This window comes from Myotis brandtii, unplaced genomic scaffold, assembly GCF_000412655.1.
Source record: "Myotis brandtii unplaced genomic scaffold, ASM41265v1 scaffold260, whole genome shotgun sequence".
In the NCBI taxonomy this organism is placed as follows: domain Eukaryota; kingdom Metazoa; phylum Chordata; class Mammalia; order Chiroptera; family Vespertilionidae; genus Myotis; species Myotis brandtii.
Genome location: NW_005359881.1, coordinates 2,792,680 through 2,810,828, shown reverse-complemented (window position 1 = coordinate 2,810,828; position 18,149 = coordinate 2,792,680). Strand labels below are relative to the sequence as shown.

The following is an 18,149-nucleotide window of genomic DNA, read 5'->3' as shown; positions in this document are numbered from 1 at the left end:
AATTCAGGTTTTGGTGACAGATGGCTGGCTGATGCATGGAGTTTTGGCACCTCCTGCTGATGGGTAGGGTGATATTGGCCAGCTCTGACCAGTTCAGGTTTTGGTGACAGATGGCTGGCTGACGTATGGAGTTTTGGCACCTGCTGTTGATGGAATCCTGTGGTGACAATGATGAAACACTAAGGAGTATCCTTCGTGATTCTTGTTGGAATAAGCAGGCCTTTGGAACAGGAAGAAGAAACTTTGGAGAGTTAGAGGTTAGGGAAGAATAAGTCCAGAGATGTTTTAGCTACTTGTGAAGACTTGTGAAACAATACTGCCTCGCCCGCCTCGTCCCCAGCACTTTTATTTCTTGAATTTTCATATTTTGGCGGAGGTTTCTTCCTGATGTTCACCATCCTTTTCATATGCTGCGATGATGAACGTGCCTGGCTTTGGAGGGCTGCGATATTAACATGTAGAGAGTGGAATAGTTGTCATTTAGGCCTTGGCATCGCAGCTAAGCAGCGTGGGTGTCAACCTGAATAATGGAAATTTAGAAATAGCAGGAGGATGCTTTTGTCCTCTTATAATCCTCCCCAGTGGCTGGAAAGTGCCTACATTTCTTTCTTTGGCTTAAGTCTTCATCTCTAGTGAGATGCTTATGCATCAGGGGTAATTCTTTCATATTATTGTGATTCAGACCCTTTGCTGAGCTCAGCCTTTGCTAGAAGATAAGGGAGGGCTGCAGAAGGCTGGTCTAGGGATGGGCACCACAAGAGGGAGACAGATGGACAGGGAAGGGAGTGGGGAGGATCCTCCATTCCTTCCTCCTGTTCTACCAAAGAACCTAAACATCTATTGACCCCAACACACCGATACAGCTCCTCTGCTGTTACAAAAATTGGTATTTTAAAACAATTTTTAAGTCATATTCCAGCTGTTTTTAAAAAGTAACATTTCTTATCGTAAGTAATATATATTCACTGTAAATAGAAAAGTGAGAAAATATAGAGAAGAAAAAAAGAAAACTAGCACTTAAAGTCCTGGAGAAATCTGCTCTTCACAACTTGGTGAATATCCTTCCCGCTTTGTTGGGTTTTGCTTCTGAGAGCACTTTGTTAAAGCGGGGACAGTGGGGCAAGGAAGGGCTGAGGGCAGAAGCAGCGACAGGAGAGAGTCTAGGCGGGGCTGCTCTGGCTCTAGCCATGGAATGGGCTGTCACTCACTGGAGAGTCAGAGAACAGGGGGCCTGGGACAGGCTCAGGGGCTTAACCTGGGACAAGCTGTCACTGCCCATTGCTCCCCTGTTTGCCAGTCTCGTGGGGTCCCTTAGAGTTTAGGAGATACACACCTGTGGGGAAAAAGAGGGGAGGGGTAAGGGTGGGTAAGCTCCCAGGAGGGGGGACACACGCCAGTTATTTTTTATGAATAGGCATAACTTTTTCCAAAAAATATTTTATACTATAATGAAGTTTTATGATTTGCCTTTTTATGTAACAATATACCATTAATATCTTTTCATATTAAGAAATACTGAATTATAACATTATAATACTTTTGTTTTTAAATATATTTTTATTGATTTTTTTTTTTTGAGAGAGAGAGAGAGAAGAAGGGAGAGAGATAGAAACATCAAGAGAAACATTGTTTGCCTTCCTCCTGCACGCCCCCTACAGGGGATTGAGTCCAGCCTGCAACCTGGGCATGTGCCCTAACTGGAATTGAACCAGTGACCCCAACTGAGCCACACTGGCCAGGCTGAATTATAACATTTTAAAATAGCTAACGAGTATTTTATTCTGCCCTCCTCTCCAAAACTCTCATTGGATTAACAAGAAGAATTAGAAGCTGAGAGAAAATGCTAATAAGCCTGGGGATGCCAGCACCTGGGGGCACATATTAAACACTTTGTTCTTGCCCTGGCTGGTTTGGCTCAGGGGATAGAGCGTCAACCTGTGGACTGAAGGGTCCCAGGTTCCATTCCAGTCGAGAACACATGCCTGGGTTGCTGGCTTGGTCCCCAGTGGAAGACGTGTAGGAGGCAGCCGATCAATGATTCTCTTTCATCATTGATGTTTCTATCTCTCTCTCCTTCTCCCTTCCTCTCTCTGAAATCAATACAAATATATATTTTAAAAAAACTTTGTTCTTTCTATAAGACACAGTGTTGAAGAGACTTCATTGAACTTTCATTGGTCAATTCTCAATCTTAAAAAATAATAATAAATCTGAAATGTTGCTTAACGCCTCCTCACGCCGCACCAATCCCCCATCAAAACCATAAACTTGAAGGTCTAAGTATTGGGAACAAAGGGGCCAATGGATGGGAAGCAAACCTAGATCTTGGCTCACTTCTCAGGCTTCTTTGTTGGACATCCTCCTCCACTCTGTTCAACAGGATGTTGGGTTTCCTCAGGGCTCCATGGGGGCAGTTACCACCTATCTGCTGACAGCTCCCAAATGTACATCTCAGCCCACTCACTACCACCACCGCCCTCCTATGCACATTAAGATGTGGCAGCCTGTTAAATCAGAAAGAGGGAGAGGCGTACAAGTCCTTTTACTCCTTGTTTCTTCCTTCCCTCCCCCTCCCGCTCTATCCCATAGGTCTGCTGATAATGTCACATGACATCAGCAAGTGTGGCTTGCCCTTACTCCTGTTCTTCAGCGTCTAAAAGCATTTCTGCCTTTCAAGATAAAATTCTCCCTTTGATCAACAACCTTTGGCTAACAACATTCCTCTCCATTTCAGGTGGAATTCTCTTACCCGCCCCTGATTCCAGGAGATGGACACGACAGCCCCACCATACCTGAGGAATGGAAGTACCTGCCCTTCCTGGCCTTACCAGATGGCGCACACAACTACCAGGAAGGTACGTGAACAGGCGGTGGGGCAGTTAGTGTCATTTTTTAATGTGACAAGACATCTTAGATGCTAAGTACTTTGTAAATGAAATGCCTTTGGCCCTAGCCGGTTGGGCTCAGTGGATAGAGCATCGACCCACGGACTGAAGGGTCTCGGGTTCCATTCCAGTCAAGGGCACGTACCTCCGCTGCAGGCTTGATCCCTGGTCTGCCCCAGTCACCCCTGTCAGGACACATTTGGGAGGCAACCAATCAGTGTGTCTATGTGTCTCTCTCACATTGATGTTTCTCTCTCTCTCCCCTCCCTTCCACTCTCTCTAAAAAGCAATGAAAAATATCCTCAGGCGAGGATTAACAAACAAATAAATACATGAATGAATGAGAGGACAGTTGATTGTGCTTAATTATAAAATGTTTAAAATCTGGTTGGAGCTGACTCATGCTCTAAATCAGCGGTTCTCAACCTGTGGGTCGCGACCCCTTTGGGGGTCAAACGACCCTTTCACAGGGGTCGCCTAAGACCATCGAAAAACACATATATAATTACATATTGTTTTTGTGATTAATCACTATGCTTTAATTATGTTCAATTTGTAACAATGAAAATACATCCTGCATATCAGATATTTACATTACGATTCATAACAGTAGCAAAATTACAGTTATGAAGTAGCAACGAAAATAATTTTATGGTTGGGGGTCACCACAACATGAGGAACTGTATTAAAGGGTCGCGGCATTAGGAAGGTTGAGAACCACTGCTCTAAAGGATCCAGAGGATCTCCAGCTGAGCGCCAGGCTTGCCTTGTAACGGTTGGTGAACCTTGGCTTCTCTTGCCAGGAACCTGGCCAAAGTAAGTGATTAGCTAGATTAGGATGTTCACTGCTGGTAGCACTTCCTGCATTTATACTTCAGACTCCTCTCAGGCAAACGTAAGGCCTCACCTGCACCAGCAGACTGCAAACTTACAAGGTCGTGCCCCAGGGCCCACCCGGAAACAGCCACACTGCTTCTCCACCCCGGGGCCACTGTCATCACAGCGCCCTGCCTGAGAGCCTGCCTGCATGTGCAGACCAGCAACACCCCAAAGAGCACTGCTGCAGGCTCAGCACTGCCTCCTGCCGCCCGTAATGAGTGCTTTGGCAGGCTTCGTGAAGAACGACATTTTATCATGTACGAGAAGCTCTACCAAAAGACTAGGTTGAACTTGGTTGGGTTACCTGCTTAATTTTCGATGAAATGGAGCAAATGTTACTATGCAGGTTAATAAACTTTAAATATCGTATTTTAACCTTGCAGATGTTTTTATCCCAATGTTTTGACTTATGAACACTTTTAAACATACAGAAAAGTTGAAAGACTAGTATAGTGAATATTCCACAGTGTTCTTTGTATTTGTGTTTGTGTACAGTTTTGCCTGTACTATTTGAAAGTCGGTTGTAAATATCATGACACCTTAGCTCTTATTACTTCAGCATGCATCTCCAAGAATAAGGTCATTCCCAGGATAATCAATATCAGTATCACAGCCACGAGATTTGTCAGGAAGTCCATAATGCCACCTAATACCCAGGCTGTGTTCAGATTTCCCCAGTCGTTCAGGAGCTTCTGGTCAAGAATCATGCATTGCTTTTAGTCTCTCAATTCTCCGTTTTGTTTTAATCTGGAAGAATCCTGTATAGATCCAAGTATTTTCTGAGATAAGTGATCGTCGTCCCAGTGAGACCTGTTCTGATTCAGCCTGCTGTGCTTTGGTGATGGGTGTGTCCTGTAAGGCCGTGAGAGGAGTTCTCACAGCCGGTGGTAGTGACGCTGGGAGGAAGTGCGCACGGGTTCGTTACAGTCTTGTTTGTAATGACTGCATTATAATAACTTCAGTGTCATTATTCACTCATAAGGGTAATCACTTTAGTATCTACTTTTTTCTGTGTATCTCTTAGATACTGTGTTTTTTCACTTGCCACCCAGAAATGGAAATGGAGCCACCGTATATGGTATCTCTTGCTATCGGCAGATTGAAGCCAAGGTACGACAGTTACAGTGAACAACAAAAAAAACCTTGAAAATTCTTTCTTAGCTATAGCCCACCTAAAATGTAAAATTTGGGGACATGCATATGTGGGATCTGTGATATTGTTTTTAAATTTTTATAAACAGTTTGTAGCTGTTTGCCCAGTAGTAACAATTTATTCACATAAATGTCTTTGTGAGTTGATATGGGTGAGTATAATTATATTTGTATCGTGTAATATTTTGCACATTGTTTTCAGATAGTGATACCAAACTTAGTCATTTGTCTGCAAAATACTGTATTTAAATTTCATGGTGTCCTTGAACTTCCTATTTCTCGTGTTTGGTGTATAACTTAGAAAAATGGAGTGGTAATGGGTGTCTTTTGTTTTTTGTAAGCAGCATTTTAGAAGTAGTAGAAAGTACTTAGAGTAGCTCCAAGCTACTTGCCCGTTATCTTAATTATCTATGGCTAAGATTGTGATCATTCTTAAACTACTTGCCAGCTTAATAGCTCTAATTAATAAATTCACATGCACCACGGTGGGCAGCTTCCCCTTTTATGGTTTGCTTCTGAGCAGCCTGGGGTTTTGCGGGAGGGATTCTGTATGGTAGCTTTGTGCATTTGATTTCTTCACAGACTGTTACCCTTACACGCTTTTCTATGAAATGAATTGAGCTACTGTCCTTTCTTGGGAGCCCGTTCCTTTACTCCCTTTTCTCCCCTACAGTTTCATCAGCAGTTCCCATGCTCTGCGTAACCTTGAGGTGGCAGTTCATACTGCCTGTCTCCCTCCCCCGGGTCTGACCCACTCCCGAGTATATTGGGGCTGCCCTTTCCTCCAAGTTTTTCTAGCCTCTTCTGATGACCAGACAGATAAGCCAGCTATCAGAGGGGCCCAGAGCCTAAGAGAAGGACTTGAATTCCCTTTGAAGGAGGTGGGATCTGATGAATGAACCCAAGCAAGGTAGAGAGGGAGAAACAGACTGAGGGAAGGCTCCACTCCCGGCTTCATGCGACCACTAGTCCTCAGCCAGTGGAAGGCAGGGAAGCTCCTTGGTCCTCAGGACAGATCCCGGGAGCTGCCAGGCAGTGCACAGGGAGGGAAGTCATTCTCACTTCCCTCACAGCCTCGCCTGCGGCCGATCTCATCAGGTTGTTTTCTGTGAGCGGAGAGCAGGAGAGAGCTCACACGGTCACCCTCGGGATCCTGGAGGCATGCGTCCCGGCTCAGAGCTGGCTGCAATACCAGCCTCCAGAACAGACTCCAGGTGCCGAGGACAGACATCTTCACAAAGCTGTTTTGTCGTCTCTTAAACTATCTCCTTCTCACCAGAAACAGTGGTTCCGAAAGGGCAGCCCATTTTACAACCAGAGCAAGGATGGTTGATTTGCATTGAGTGTGGCAACTTGCACATAAAGTATTCTCCGTCAGACTGTAAATCCCGTCATAATACAGACTGTCTCTCACTGTTCCCTTCGCCTGCCATATTCCAGCACGTAGTGCCCTGGCCGACGGACACTTATTCATCCAATAAATATTTTCTGAGTTTCTCAATAAATGCTTTTTGAATGTAATTAACCAAATGCAAGAAATGTTTCTTCTATCTACTTGCTATTTTTATGTTGAAGAATGATTATTTTTAAGTATTTCTGATAATGACTATTTGTAATAGGCGTTGAAAGTCCGGCATGCAGATGTCACCAGAGAGACCGTGCAGAAAAGCGTCTGTGTTCTAAGCAAGCTGGTAAGAGACCAGATCGCTCCCTGTTAACGTGTTTGTTAAACTCTCATGACAGATTCCCACTCGAGGATCAGCACTGTTAGTCTAAGGACAGATCCAGAAAATATATTCAGATTCTCCAGTGGCTCGATATTTAGGCTCTCGCAGCTCCTCTTTCTCTTTGCCCTTCAGCAGTTTCATGCTCATTTGCCCTCCACCCAAAAGGAGGCCAGAGAAGATCTCATAGATTGGTTGTGGGGAAGGAGGTGGCACTTGATCGAAATGTACATTTCATTTATACATTTTTGTTTTGTTCCCAAGACTTTGAATAAATAACATTTTACTAACATTCAAAGTACTATAATCATATTCAGATTTTATTGACGATACTAGAAGTGCATGACTCTTTTATGATGAAATTGTAGCCTTAACCTGCTCTTTAAAAACTGAAAATGTTTGAGGAAGGGAAGTACATAATGAAATGCACTATAACAGTGCTTTAAATTGCTTCTTCTGTGTACAAGTTGATCAGATGCAAGTGTATCATCATTTTAACTTTATTTTTTTAAAGGAATATATAACATTTACTTTTTTATATCTCTCTTCATTAAATCACGGAAAAAAGTGTGATGTTCCACTTTTATTACTAATGGGATAATAACACCTTTACCAATAACACCAGATACCTAAGCCTACATGTAATATATAATACCCAAACTTCCTTTGTGGGGAAAATCCAGATCTCTATCATGTTAATTACCTTAGATCTATATGATTACTGAATACTGACAGTCCTCGGGTTACATCGGACTAGACGTATGTCGTTTCGTTGTTGTGTCGCCATCTCCCATTTATTTATATAAAAAAAAATTCCGTCATTTCGACATATGTACATATGTGCTTTATGTTTTTTATTATTTATTTACCACAAGTAAAGGTCAGGAATTGTTATCTTTCTTTTAAATTTTTTTGCTGTTTCACTTCATTACTGCTGTGTATGTGCTCCATGTGAGTGACGTAGGTGCTTATGTAGGTGGGTTCCAACTTACGGTGAAAATTGCATTACGTTGCACCGTAGGAATAGATCTCTGACGTAATCCGAGGACCTATTGTATAGATGTTTCTGCCATTAACCTAAACCAAAGATGAGAATATTTTACTAGCTTAGTCACCAAATGTGTGTAGATTTTGTTCAATTATCTCTCCTGCAACTATCCAATTTCTTATATCCACAGACAATTTAAATGTAGTTTGTTTAATATAAGTTGAGTTTTGCAGGAGATAATTTATCTTGGTTTTTATTACTAAGTTTAAAAACAAAGAAAATATCTGAATAATAATAATAATTTAACACTTACTGGCCTTAACAATAAGATTTTGAAGATCAGAATATTTCTTCCTAGACAGTAATTTTAAGTATAGGGCAAGAATAGTCAAGGAAAGGAATGATTATAAATATCAGGAAAGTGGTAGATTGCTAACCTGATCCATGTACAGTTTCTAGAAGGGTGGCCTGAAATATAGACATCAGTGAAATCCTTTTTTTATATTGTGTCAGATGACCAACAAAAAGAAAGCATAGGAGTACTAGGTATTAAAGCAAATGCAAGGTGTTGAAAAGCTTACTCAGTAATCATTCTTCAAAGAACAGTTATAATGAAAATAAATGTCATTTATCTAGTGACTATGTATCAGGTATTAATTCTATATCAGACACTTTTTAGATATAATTGTCATTTTAGATATAATCCTTGTACCAACTGTGAGATATAAGTATTACTGTTCTCATTTTACAAATAACGATACATTTCAGAGAAAACTGTCTCTCGTAGACATATAACTACTAAGTGGTAAAATTGGGCTGAAAACCCGTCCTGTCTGTCTCTAGACAGGCATGGGGAGTGGGGAGAGCCAGCTCACACTGAGGTGGTCGGTGGCTCATGGTGCATGGTAGTCTATGGATTAAAATATGCTGACTTTATACGCAGATGGTAATGATGATTATAGTAGCAGGAATACTGGGAGTAGTGGGGGAACTGGTCCAGTATTACCTGTCTTAATTAATTAAAAAATATATGCAGCATTGGTCTCTGCATCCTAAAAAGGACACCGAAATCAGAAAACATCTAGAAAAGAACATTAAGAATAAAAGTATGGAAATGGTAAGAGAGGGTCTTAAATAGGAGAATTAAGAACTAAGGAATAACTTTGTCCAAGTATATAGAAAAGTATCATGAGAGAGGACACAGACTAGAGATAAGCCTCCACAGAGGACAGAAAACGGAAGTTTAATTGTGGATGTTCAACTAGCTGTAAGAACTGGCTGCTTCCAGGATGGTTAAATGTCTCCACAAGCCAGCAGAACCGTGTGCAGAACTAGACTATGATTCGAATCATGAGAATAATAGCTAACATCTACGTCCTCCTGGGTGCCCAATACTCTACTAAGTGCTTCCCCCTGGTTGTTTGATTCTGAAAGCAGCTCCTTAAGGTGTTGTCTTTTCAGATACCCTTGTTCGCAGCAACAAGCAGGTATGCAGGGGTGACGTGCCCAGTTGTGCGGCTGAGTGACGGGGAGACCCAGGAGGTTGGTGCCCACACTCAACCTCTGCCCTCTGAGTGGGTCCGGCACCTCAGCGCAGCCAGGCAGCCGGCAGGAGTGAGGTCAGGGCTCTCAGTGGTGAATAATAGGATCCTGACGTTGGGAGTTACTAACTTCCTTCTTCCTGTTCTCTTCAAGTTGAAAGGCTGTGGGGTGTTGGTTTTTAACTCTTATCATACTAATGGCAGTTTTCTTTGTTTTTTCTTTAAGCCTCTCTATGGCTTGCTCCAAGCAAAACTTCAGCTCATTACACATGCATATTTTGAAGAGAAGGATTTTTCCCAAATTTCCATTCTAAAGGTAAATTTGTACCCCTCTGCAGACCTGTTTGGCTGAAGACAGATGGATGAATCGAGTAAATCCTGTCAGTAATATTGTGAAAGATAATCACTTATTACCTTAAGAAAGACATTCTTCTTTGAAAATAACATTGAAGGGATAGGGATTGGCCCAAAATGTACAGTTCATACCTATTACATGCAACCAAACTGCCTTTTATTAGGAAATAATGCAAATGACTGCAACTGACATAAATGTTTTATTAATAAAAGCCCTTTTGCTATGGCATTGCTTCTCCAAATCTGCTTGTCTTATTAATACCCTGCTCAGGATGCTTATGTATCCGGCTTCTGGCTCCTAACCCCATTGCAAAACCCTGGAAAACTCCATGACTGTTTCATTGAAATGGAGAGCATGTTTTTCTCACGGCTGCCATGAATAGGCAGAACATGGGTCTCTCATGGATTCTCGTGAGACTAGGACAGTTAGGTATTTATCAGGGAAGTAGGGGCAATTTATCCAGGAGTCCTTAGCACCATGTGAATGAATCAAGGTCTAAAATGTAGAGGCAGGGATGGAAAGAGCAAGGCAAGTCTTCAGAGAGACCTTGATTGTTTCTAAATTTAGGGCCTGTCCCTAGCCAGTTTGGCTCTGTGGATAGAGCATCGGTCTGCGGACTGAAGGGCCCAGGTTCTATTGCAGTCAAGGGCATATTCCCGGTTGCAGGCTCGATCCTCAGTAGGGGGCATGCCGGAGGCAGCTGATCAATGATTCTCTGTCATCATTGATGTTTCTATCTCTCTCTCCCGCTCCCTTCCTCTCTAAAATCAATAAAAATATATTTAAAAATAAAAAGAAATACATTTAGGGCCTGGCAAAACAAACGGCCTCAACTAAAGAACCAGTTTCTTCCTGATCATCATAGTTCTAATTCAGTGCCCAAAATGTCTAAACGGAATCTGTGTTTTGTAGGAACTCTATGAACATATGAACAGCTCCTTGGGAGGAACGTCATTGGAGGGGTCCCAAGTGTATCTTGGTGAGTAGCTTTTGACAAGTGGGAAGAAATGTCCGCACTTCTTTTCGTTTGGCGCACCGAGTTAGTTGCATGTGAAACTTCATGATCAGAATTACATTTCTGTATGGATCTAAACTCTTCAACGTTTGATGCTGCTGCTTCCTTACACATCTTCTTAGCCAGTATTTATATTGGCAAAGGTTATAACCGGATTTTTTTTTTTTTTTTTTACTTTTTTAAAATTGTTGACACTATTTCAGCTGTCCCCATTTTCCCCACCTTTCCCCACCTCATCCACCCCACCCCCTTCCCTCTGGCCATCGCCACACTGTTGTCTGTGTCCAGGGGCTATGCATGTATGTTCTTTGGCTAATCCCTTCCCCTTCTTTCATCCAGTCCCTCATTCCCCCTCCCCTCTGACAGCTGTCAGTCTGTTCCAGGTATCCATGCCTCTGGATCTATTTTATTCATCAGTTTATTTTGTTCATTAGTATAACATACCTGTACCAATATTCGCAACTATTATTGTTTAAGGAAATTTCTGCTTTTCAGAATAACAATGGAAGTTTTTTTCTTTTCCTTACATTACTGCTGACCAGGTCAATTCCATGGTGTAACAGAGAGGGAGGGCAAGAGAGAGATCTGCTTAGCACTTTTCTATTTTAAGGTTTTCCAACTTGGGGGTTTGTGTAATTTGCACTATTTGACAACCCAGAATCTGCATTAGTGTCCATGGTACTCAGGGGGCACTCAGTAAATATCCTTTTCATGATTAAAACAAAAGTGATTTATGCCCACTCAGTTCCTACTTCAGCATGAAGTCGCCAAACAGGTAGTTCAGTTTTGTAATCCTGTGCTACAAAAGCTGGTTACAAAATTCCTATTCTGAGAACATATTTCTCTCTAAATTATTTTCTCTTGTCCTCTGACAAATGATCAGAGAAGACTGTGACTCAGAAATAATAGCCTATGGAGTGTAGTGAGCAAAAAAGCACGTTTAAATGATTGATTCCACCTTAGTACCAGCTTCATGCTCTCTAAGCTTGTGTCATTTGTAAGACGTTTGTTTATAGAATGGGAGAAAGTGTTAGAGCTACACTGTCCATAGCAGTGGCCACTAGTGACGTGACTATTTACATTTAACTTCTTTTTTTTTAAAATTGATTTGAGAGAGACAGCGAGAGAAACATTGATTTGTTGTTCCAATTATTTATGTATTCATTAGTTGGTTCTTGTATGTGCCCTGACTGGGGATCATACCTGAGCATCCGGCCAGGGCATGACGTGTTAGAGCTACACTGTCCATAGCAGTGGCCACTAGTGACGTGACTATTTACATTTAACTTCTTTTTTTTTAAAATTGATTTGAGAGAGACAGCGAGAGAAACATTGATTTGTTGTTCCAATTATTTATGTATTCATTGGTTGGTTCTTGTATGTGCCCTGACTGGGGATCATATCTGAGCATCCGGCCAGGGCATGACTAGTATTTACATTTATATTAGACTTAATACAAATTAAATAAAATTAAAAGGTTAGTTTGTCAGTCCCACTTGGCACATTTCAAGGGCTCCGTGGCCACTGGATTGGGCAACCCAGATTTAGGATACTGCCATCACTGCAGACAGTTCTGCCTTTTCATCATTGCAGTGCTGTGTTTGACTGTTAGTAATGTGATAAATTCTGAGTACATGTATACGTGATCAAATACTGTATAATATTTTAATACTTGCATATTCCTACTTTCTTTTTTCACCTGACTTTCCTTTGAGGAGAAAAAAAACTTTTTCAACAAACACAGCAGGGTGTAGTTACAGGTTCCTTTTCTGTTAACTTTGTAGGTCTGTCTCCTCGGGATCTTGTGCTTCATTTTCGACACAAGGTATGTATTTAACTTCTGTCCTAAAAGTGTGTTCATTTAACTGGGCAGATTCCATGTGCTACACGGTCAAATGCAGATTGTGGCATAACCACGTCTCAGCTCTTCTAAGACATCTCTCGTGATGACACAGAGCCAAAAGTGCTGGTAGTGCTTGTATGAGAGAAATTTCTAAATGTATACAAATACTGTCAGTGATATAGGATAGAGTACTTTTTACCATTGTCTTTGTAATTTCAGGTACCACGAAGTTAGAGTGGGAAGACACATGTTTTAATCTTGCAGAATATTTTATTTGTTGCCTTACGAGTGAAACATTTTCCAGTAGAATATCTATATGTATTACTTCTGATCTTAGTACTGAAACATGTGTTGACTAGGGCCTGCACACGTTGATTATTTAACAAGCATTTACTTAGTATCTGTTGGGTGAATGCTCTGGACATATTTATAATAATAAAAAGGTAATATGCTAATTAGACCGGATGTCTTCCGGACATCATTCCAGGTGTCCTTCCCGACGAAGCCGGGGTCCCGGGAGCCTGCTGGTGGCCAGAGGAGGGAAGCCTGGGTTGGGTCCCAGGTGCCATAGGGAAGCTGGTGCTGGCAGCCAGAGGAAAGGAAGGCCTACTCTTTTTTTTTTTGAAATATATTTTATTGACTTTTTACAGAGAGGAAGGGAGAGGAATAGAGAGTTAGAAACATCGATGAGAGAGAAACATCCATCAGCTGCCTCCTGCACACCCCCCACTGGGGATGTGCCCGCAACCAAGGTACATGCCCTTGACCGGAATCGAACCTGGGACCCTAAGAAGGCCTACTCTTGCACAAATTTTTGTGCATCGGGCCTCTAGTTCAGAAATAAATGAGTAGTTTCCACCCTTTTAGGAGCTTGCAATATTTCAAGCAAAAATGGCACAACTCCTTCAAAAACACAATTTGTTAGAGATTTAAGTGGTTTTCACACTTTTTAGAGGACACAGATAATATTTAATTTCTTAGTATAAATTCATGATTTTCAATGTAATTTTTAAAGCACTGTAATTATTTTAATATTATTAATTAAATGATATATGATATCTTTGCAGACAGGAAAAGGCAAATAAATAATAGGCTTGCATTCCTTATTTTAAAGCAGTATTTCTTTTTTTGTTTAGGTCTTAATTCTGTTTAAATTAATTCTTCTTGAAAAAAAGGTGAGATTTGGCGGGATGGAATATTTAACATTTATTGACATTTCTTAAATACTATCTACAATTAAAACTAATAATAAAGTATAAACTAATGTTTTTGCCTATCAAATTATGATGAGCTGAAGCCCACATTCTTTTTTATTTTATTTTATTTATTTATTCTCAACATCTTCATCAATACTTGTCATTTTCTGGGTTTTGATAGTAACCATCCTAGTAGGTGAGGCAGGATCTCCTGGTTTTGAGTTGCGTTCCCAAATGATTAGTGAGATGGAGCACCTGTTCAGGTGCTTGTCAGCCATTTGTATATTTTTCTTGGAGAAATGTCCGTTCAAGTCCATAGCCTCTTTTTTAATCAGGTTGTTTATTTTTTGTTGTCGAGTTACAGGTTTCAGACTTTTTTATTGCAACCCATAATAAAAAAAAATGTTTTTTACATGGCAACCTGGAGCACACATGGATATATGTATCTGAAACAAAAGTTTTGCAAAATAATAGCCTAGTTACATGCAATGGCATTTATGATAAGATAAACTTTATCTAATGTGGCAAATCACCCCTACATTCTTTATATCAATTTAATAGAATAAGGACATCCTTTTTAATGCAAGATTTACTTTCTTGCTTGCAAGCTACTCCTTAAAGAAGACCAGTGTGTAAGGAGAACACAATTGTGCGTGCTATGCTTTGTGAAATAGCACTTTAGTGTCACTAAATGATGTAACTGTTTAAAAAGAAAAAACTCACCTAAGCAAATCTTTACTTGTTTTTTTTTCAACTAATTTAATTATTACCAGTGTTTCAATGCAATAGCTAACTGAATCCTGTTTCAGATTTTTTTCTCAATTTTTATTCTAAAAAACGTCAAGCCTACAGAAAAGTTGATAGAATAATAATATAGTGAACACTTTTACACTCTTCATCTGTATCTACCAGTTGTTAACATTTTGTCACTTTTGCATTATTGCTTTATATATGTTCGTTTCCCCCCAAATCATAATAATTTTAAAGTCATTTGTAGATATCATGATACTTTATCCCTGAATACTTGAGGATATATCTCTTAAGATTTAAGGGTATATACCTACATAACCAAAATATCATTTTTAAGTTGAAGAAATTTAACACTAATACAATCAACGATACCTAATATCGAAGTCCTTTTTTAAATTTCCACATATGTCATAATAATGTCCTATAAACTGGTTTTTAAAAAAATATATTTTATTGATTTTTTTACAGAGAGAAAGGGAGAGGGATAGAGAGCCTTGACTGGAATCGAACCTGGGCCCCTTCAGTCCACAGACTGACGCTCTATCCACTAAGCCAAACTGGTCAGGGCTGGGGTTTTTTTTTTTAATCTGAGGACCAAAGTGGTGGTGTATCTTCAGGGTACCACTTCAAGGGGCCCATAACTGTACTATTTAAATCTTGATTGTTGAAAGTATTACATATGTTTCCTTTTTTTCCCCATTGACCCCTTCTAGCCCACCCCCGCTCCCACCCTAGGCCTTCACCACACTATTGTCTGTGTCCATGGGTTATGCATATGTGCATACAAGGCCTTTGGTTGATCTCTTCCCACCCACCTCCTGTACTATTATTGATGATGTGAAGTTTGATTGTTTGATTAAGGTGGTGGTTGCCAGATTTCTTCATAGTCAGGTACTTGGTTTTCCCTTTACAATTAATAGATTACCTATGGGATGATGAATTTGAATCTCTGTGAGTATCCTGTTGCCCAGCAACCCTTCACAATAGTTTTAACGTCCACTGGTAATCTTTACCTGGTGATTTTCTAATTCTGTCATTAATTAGCTGTTAATCTTCTGTAAAGAAGAGTTTTGTCCTCTCTTTCTCCCTCTTTTTTTTTTAAGTATCATTGTGGACTCTGATGTTCTAATTTCATTGTCATTGAATCCATTTCAGGTTCTCTTTTATATTTCTCCAGTGAATAAATTGGTGGGTGCCCTGATGACTGTGTTATCCCTTTTTCCAGGTAAGAGGGTAGCAGTATCTACTCTTTCTGTTGTTTGGCTTGTGCTGGAACTTTCAGTGGTAAAAGTGTTGAAGGATAAACTCATCAGGGTTAATATCACATTTTTGTTTTGGCAGTAGTTTTTTTTGTGTTGTCTGACATTTTCATTATTTTTCATTGGAATGTATGCAAGCATAGCTTTTAACATTTTTATAGGAGAGCTGACATTTTCATTATTTTTCATTGGAATGTATGCAAGCGTAACATTTTTATAGGAGAGTTCTGCTGCTTAGAATAGAATACACAACTCTTACTTTCTTCCTCCTCATTATAAACTGAGCTGTCCTCCCATCTTTTATGTTCTAGGCATGATCGAACATGGTCTCAGGGACTGTTCGCAGTACAAGCCTCGAAAGAGTATGTCTGAGGATGCTGGGCTTCAGGAAAACAACCCCCCTGCAGATGACTTTGTGTCTGTGTCTGCTCCTAACATTGCATATACCAACTCGGAAACTGTCAAGAAAATCCCGACAGGAAACCACGGTGGAGATGCTGCCATCACAACGGAAGAACCTTTGTTCCCAGTAGAAGACAGCAGCAAAGGGCAGGGACTCGGTGAGACCAGTCCGTATTTGAAACCTCCTTCTCGTCCATCTCCAGAGTCTTCAGAAAGTGACTGGGAGACCTTGGATCCTAGTGTCTTAGAGGAACCCACCTTGAAAGAAAGGGACCATGTGGGGTCAGAACAGACAAACTCATTTCCCAGGGAGTCGGTGCCCTCAGACAGTGCTCCAATTACTGTACAACCTCAAGCTAATATGGGCCAGGTGGTCCTGCTCCCAGGGCTAATTTCCGGTTTGGAAGAGGACCAGTATGGCATGCCCCTGGCCATCTTCACAAAGGTAACATGTAATGTCCTTAAAGACTGACAGCGTCCTTTCAGAATTTAGCTTTTCGTGTTGCACGCATTTTCAGATCTGAACATTTTCCTTGAAAACTAAAACACATACCAAATGTGTACTGTGGTGGCATCTGTGACTATAGTTGAAAGACTATAGGGAATTAATTCAGGCGGTTTTGACTGGAAAGAATTTGGAATCTTAGTAAATGTGAGGTCAGCCATCACTGAGTGGGGTCTGCTTTTAATCATTCAGGTTTATCTGTGAAAAAAAGGTGAATGGAGAAACTCTAGACAGTGTTTTTTAAAAATATTTTATTGATTTTTCAGAGAGGGAGAGAAATATCAATGATGAGAGAGAATCATTGATTGGCTGCCTCCTACACACCCCCTACTGGGGATTGAGCCTGCAACCCAGGCATGTGCCCTTGACCGGAATCCTTCAGTCTGCAGGCCGATGCTCTATCCACTGAGCTAAACCAGCTAGGGCTAGACAGTCTTGATTACACTTAATGAATATATATCAAATACTACAATTCCAAAAGCTGTAATCTTATAAGGAAAAACTGCATAGATGGCTAACTTAAACATTAGTACACCTCACAGATTTAGTGTTTTGGTTAACTTGCCCACAAAATTATGTTTTATCTTTTTATGAAAAACCATTCAAAATGTATTTGTAATTTTTTATTTATTATTTCTTTTTGCAGTTTTTTAAATAACTTAAACATGACATAGGGATTAATAAGAAAAAAACAAACCAACTTACAGGCACAGACAACAGTATGGCGATTACCAGAGGAAAAGGGGGTGGGGGGAAAGGGCTAGACAGTCTTGATTACACTTAATGAATATATATCAAATACTACAATTCCAAAAGCTGTAATCTTATAAGGAAAAACTGCATAGATGGCTAACTTAAACATTAGTACACCTCACAGATTTAGTGTTTTGGTTAACTTGCCCACAAAATTATGTTTTATCTTTTTATGAAAAACCATTCAAAATGTATTTGTAATTTTTTATTTATTATTTCTTTTTGCAGTTTTTTAAATAACTTAAACATGACATAGGGATTAATAAGAAAAAAACAAACCAACTTACAGGCACAGACAACAGTATGGCGATTACCAGAGGAAAAGGGGGTGGGGGGAAGTAGAAGAGAGTAAAAGGGGGATAAATGGTGATGGAAGGAGACTAGACTTTGAACACACAAGTCTGTAGATGATGTATTATATAGAGTTGTGCACTTGAAACCTTTGTCATTTTATTAACCAATGTCACCCAAATAAATCCAAAAAAGATTTTTTTAAGTAAAACTTTATATATATAAAAGCCTAAGTGACCGAACGACCGTTAGACTGTTAGCTATGACGCGCACTGACCACCAGGGGTCCTTCCCTCTGAGATTCATCAGTCTGTTCCATGTTTCCATGCCTGTGCCTTGAGTGTCTGCCCCCTGGTGGTCAGTGTGCATCATAGCTACCGGTTGAACTGTTGCTTAGGCTTTTATATACATAGACTAGAGGCCCAGTGCACTAATTCGTGCACTGCTGGGGTCCCTCAGCCTGACCTGTGGGGATCGGGCTGAAACCGGCAGTCCTACATCCCCCGAGGGGTCCTGGATTGCCAGGCAAAGGGACCCCATCAGTGCACAAATCCGTGCACTGGGCCTCTAATATAATAATAGTAATAATAATAAGACTTTCTACGCTCTTC

At 40.5% G+C, this 18,149-nt stretch overlaps 1 protein-coding gene across 1 annotated transcript in view; it reads left to right on the top strand.

Annotated features, from left to right (window-relative positions):
- Positions 1-2,722: 2,722 nt before the first annotated feature.
- AVL9 (AVL9 homolog (S. cerevisiase)) overlaps positions 2,723-18,149 on the top strand; it is a gene marked incomplete at its 5' end in the record, with an annotated part of 29,266 nt that continues 13,839 nt past the window's right edge. Inside the window, 9 exons of the mRNA XM_014541105.1 lie at positions 2,723-2,855; positions 4,789-4,874; positions 6,536-6,607; positions 9,396-9,485; positions 10,437-10,503; positions 12,324-12,364; positions 13,519-13,557; positions 15,484-15,553; positions 15,899-16,434. Coding sequence (XP_014396591.1) covers positions 2,723-2,855; positions 4,789-4,874; positions 6,536-6,607; positions 9,396-9,485; positions 10,437-10,503; positions 12,324-12,364; positions 13,519-13,557; positions 15,484-15,553; positions 15,899-16,434 — 1,134 coding nt within the window. The remainder of the gene's footprint in view (positions 2,856-4,788; positions 4,875-6,535; positions 6,608-9,395; positions 9,486-10,436; positions 10,504-12,323; positions 12,365-13,518; positions 13,558-15,483; positions 15,554-15,898; positions 16,435-18,149) is intronic.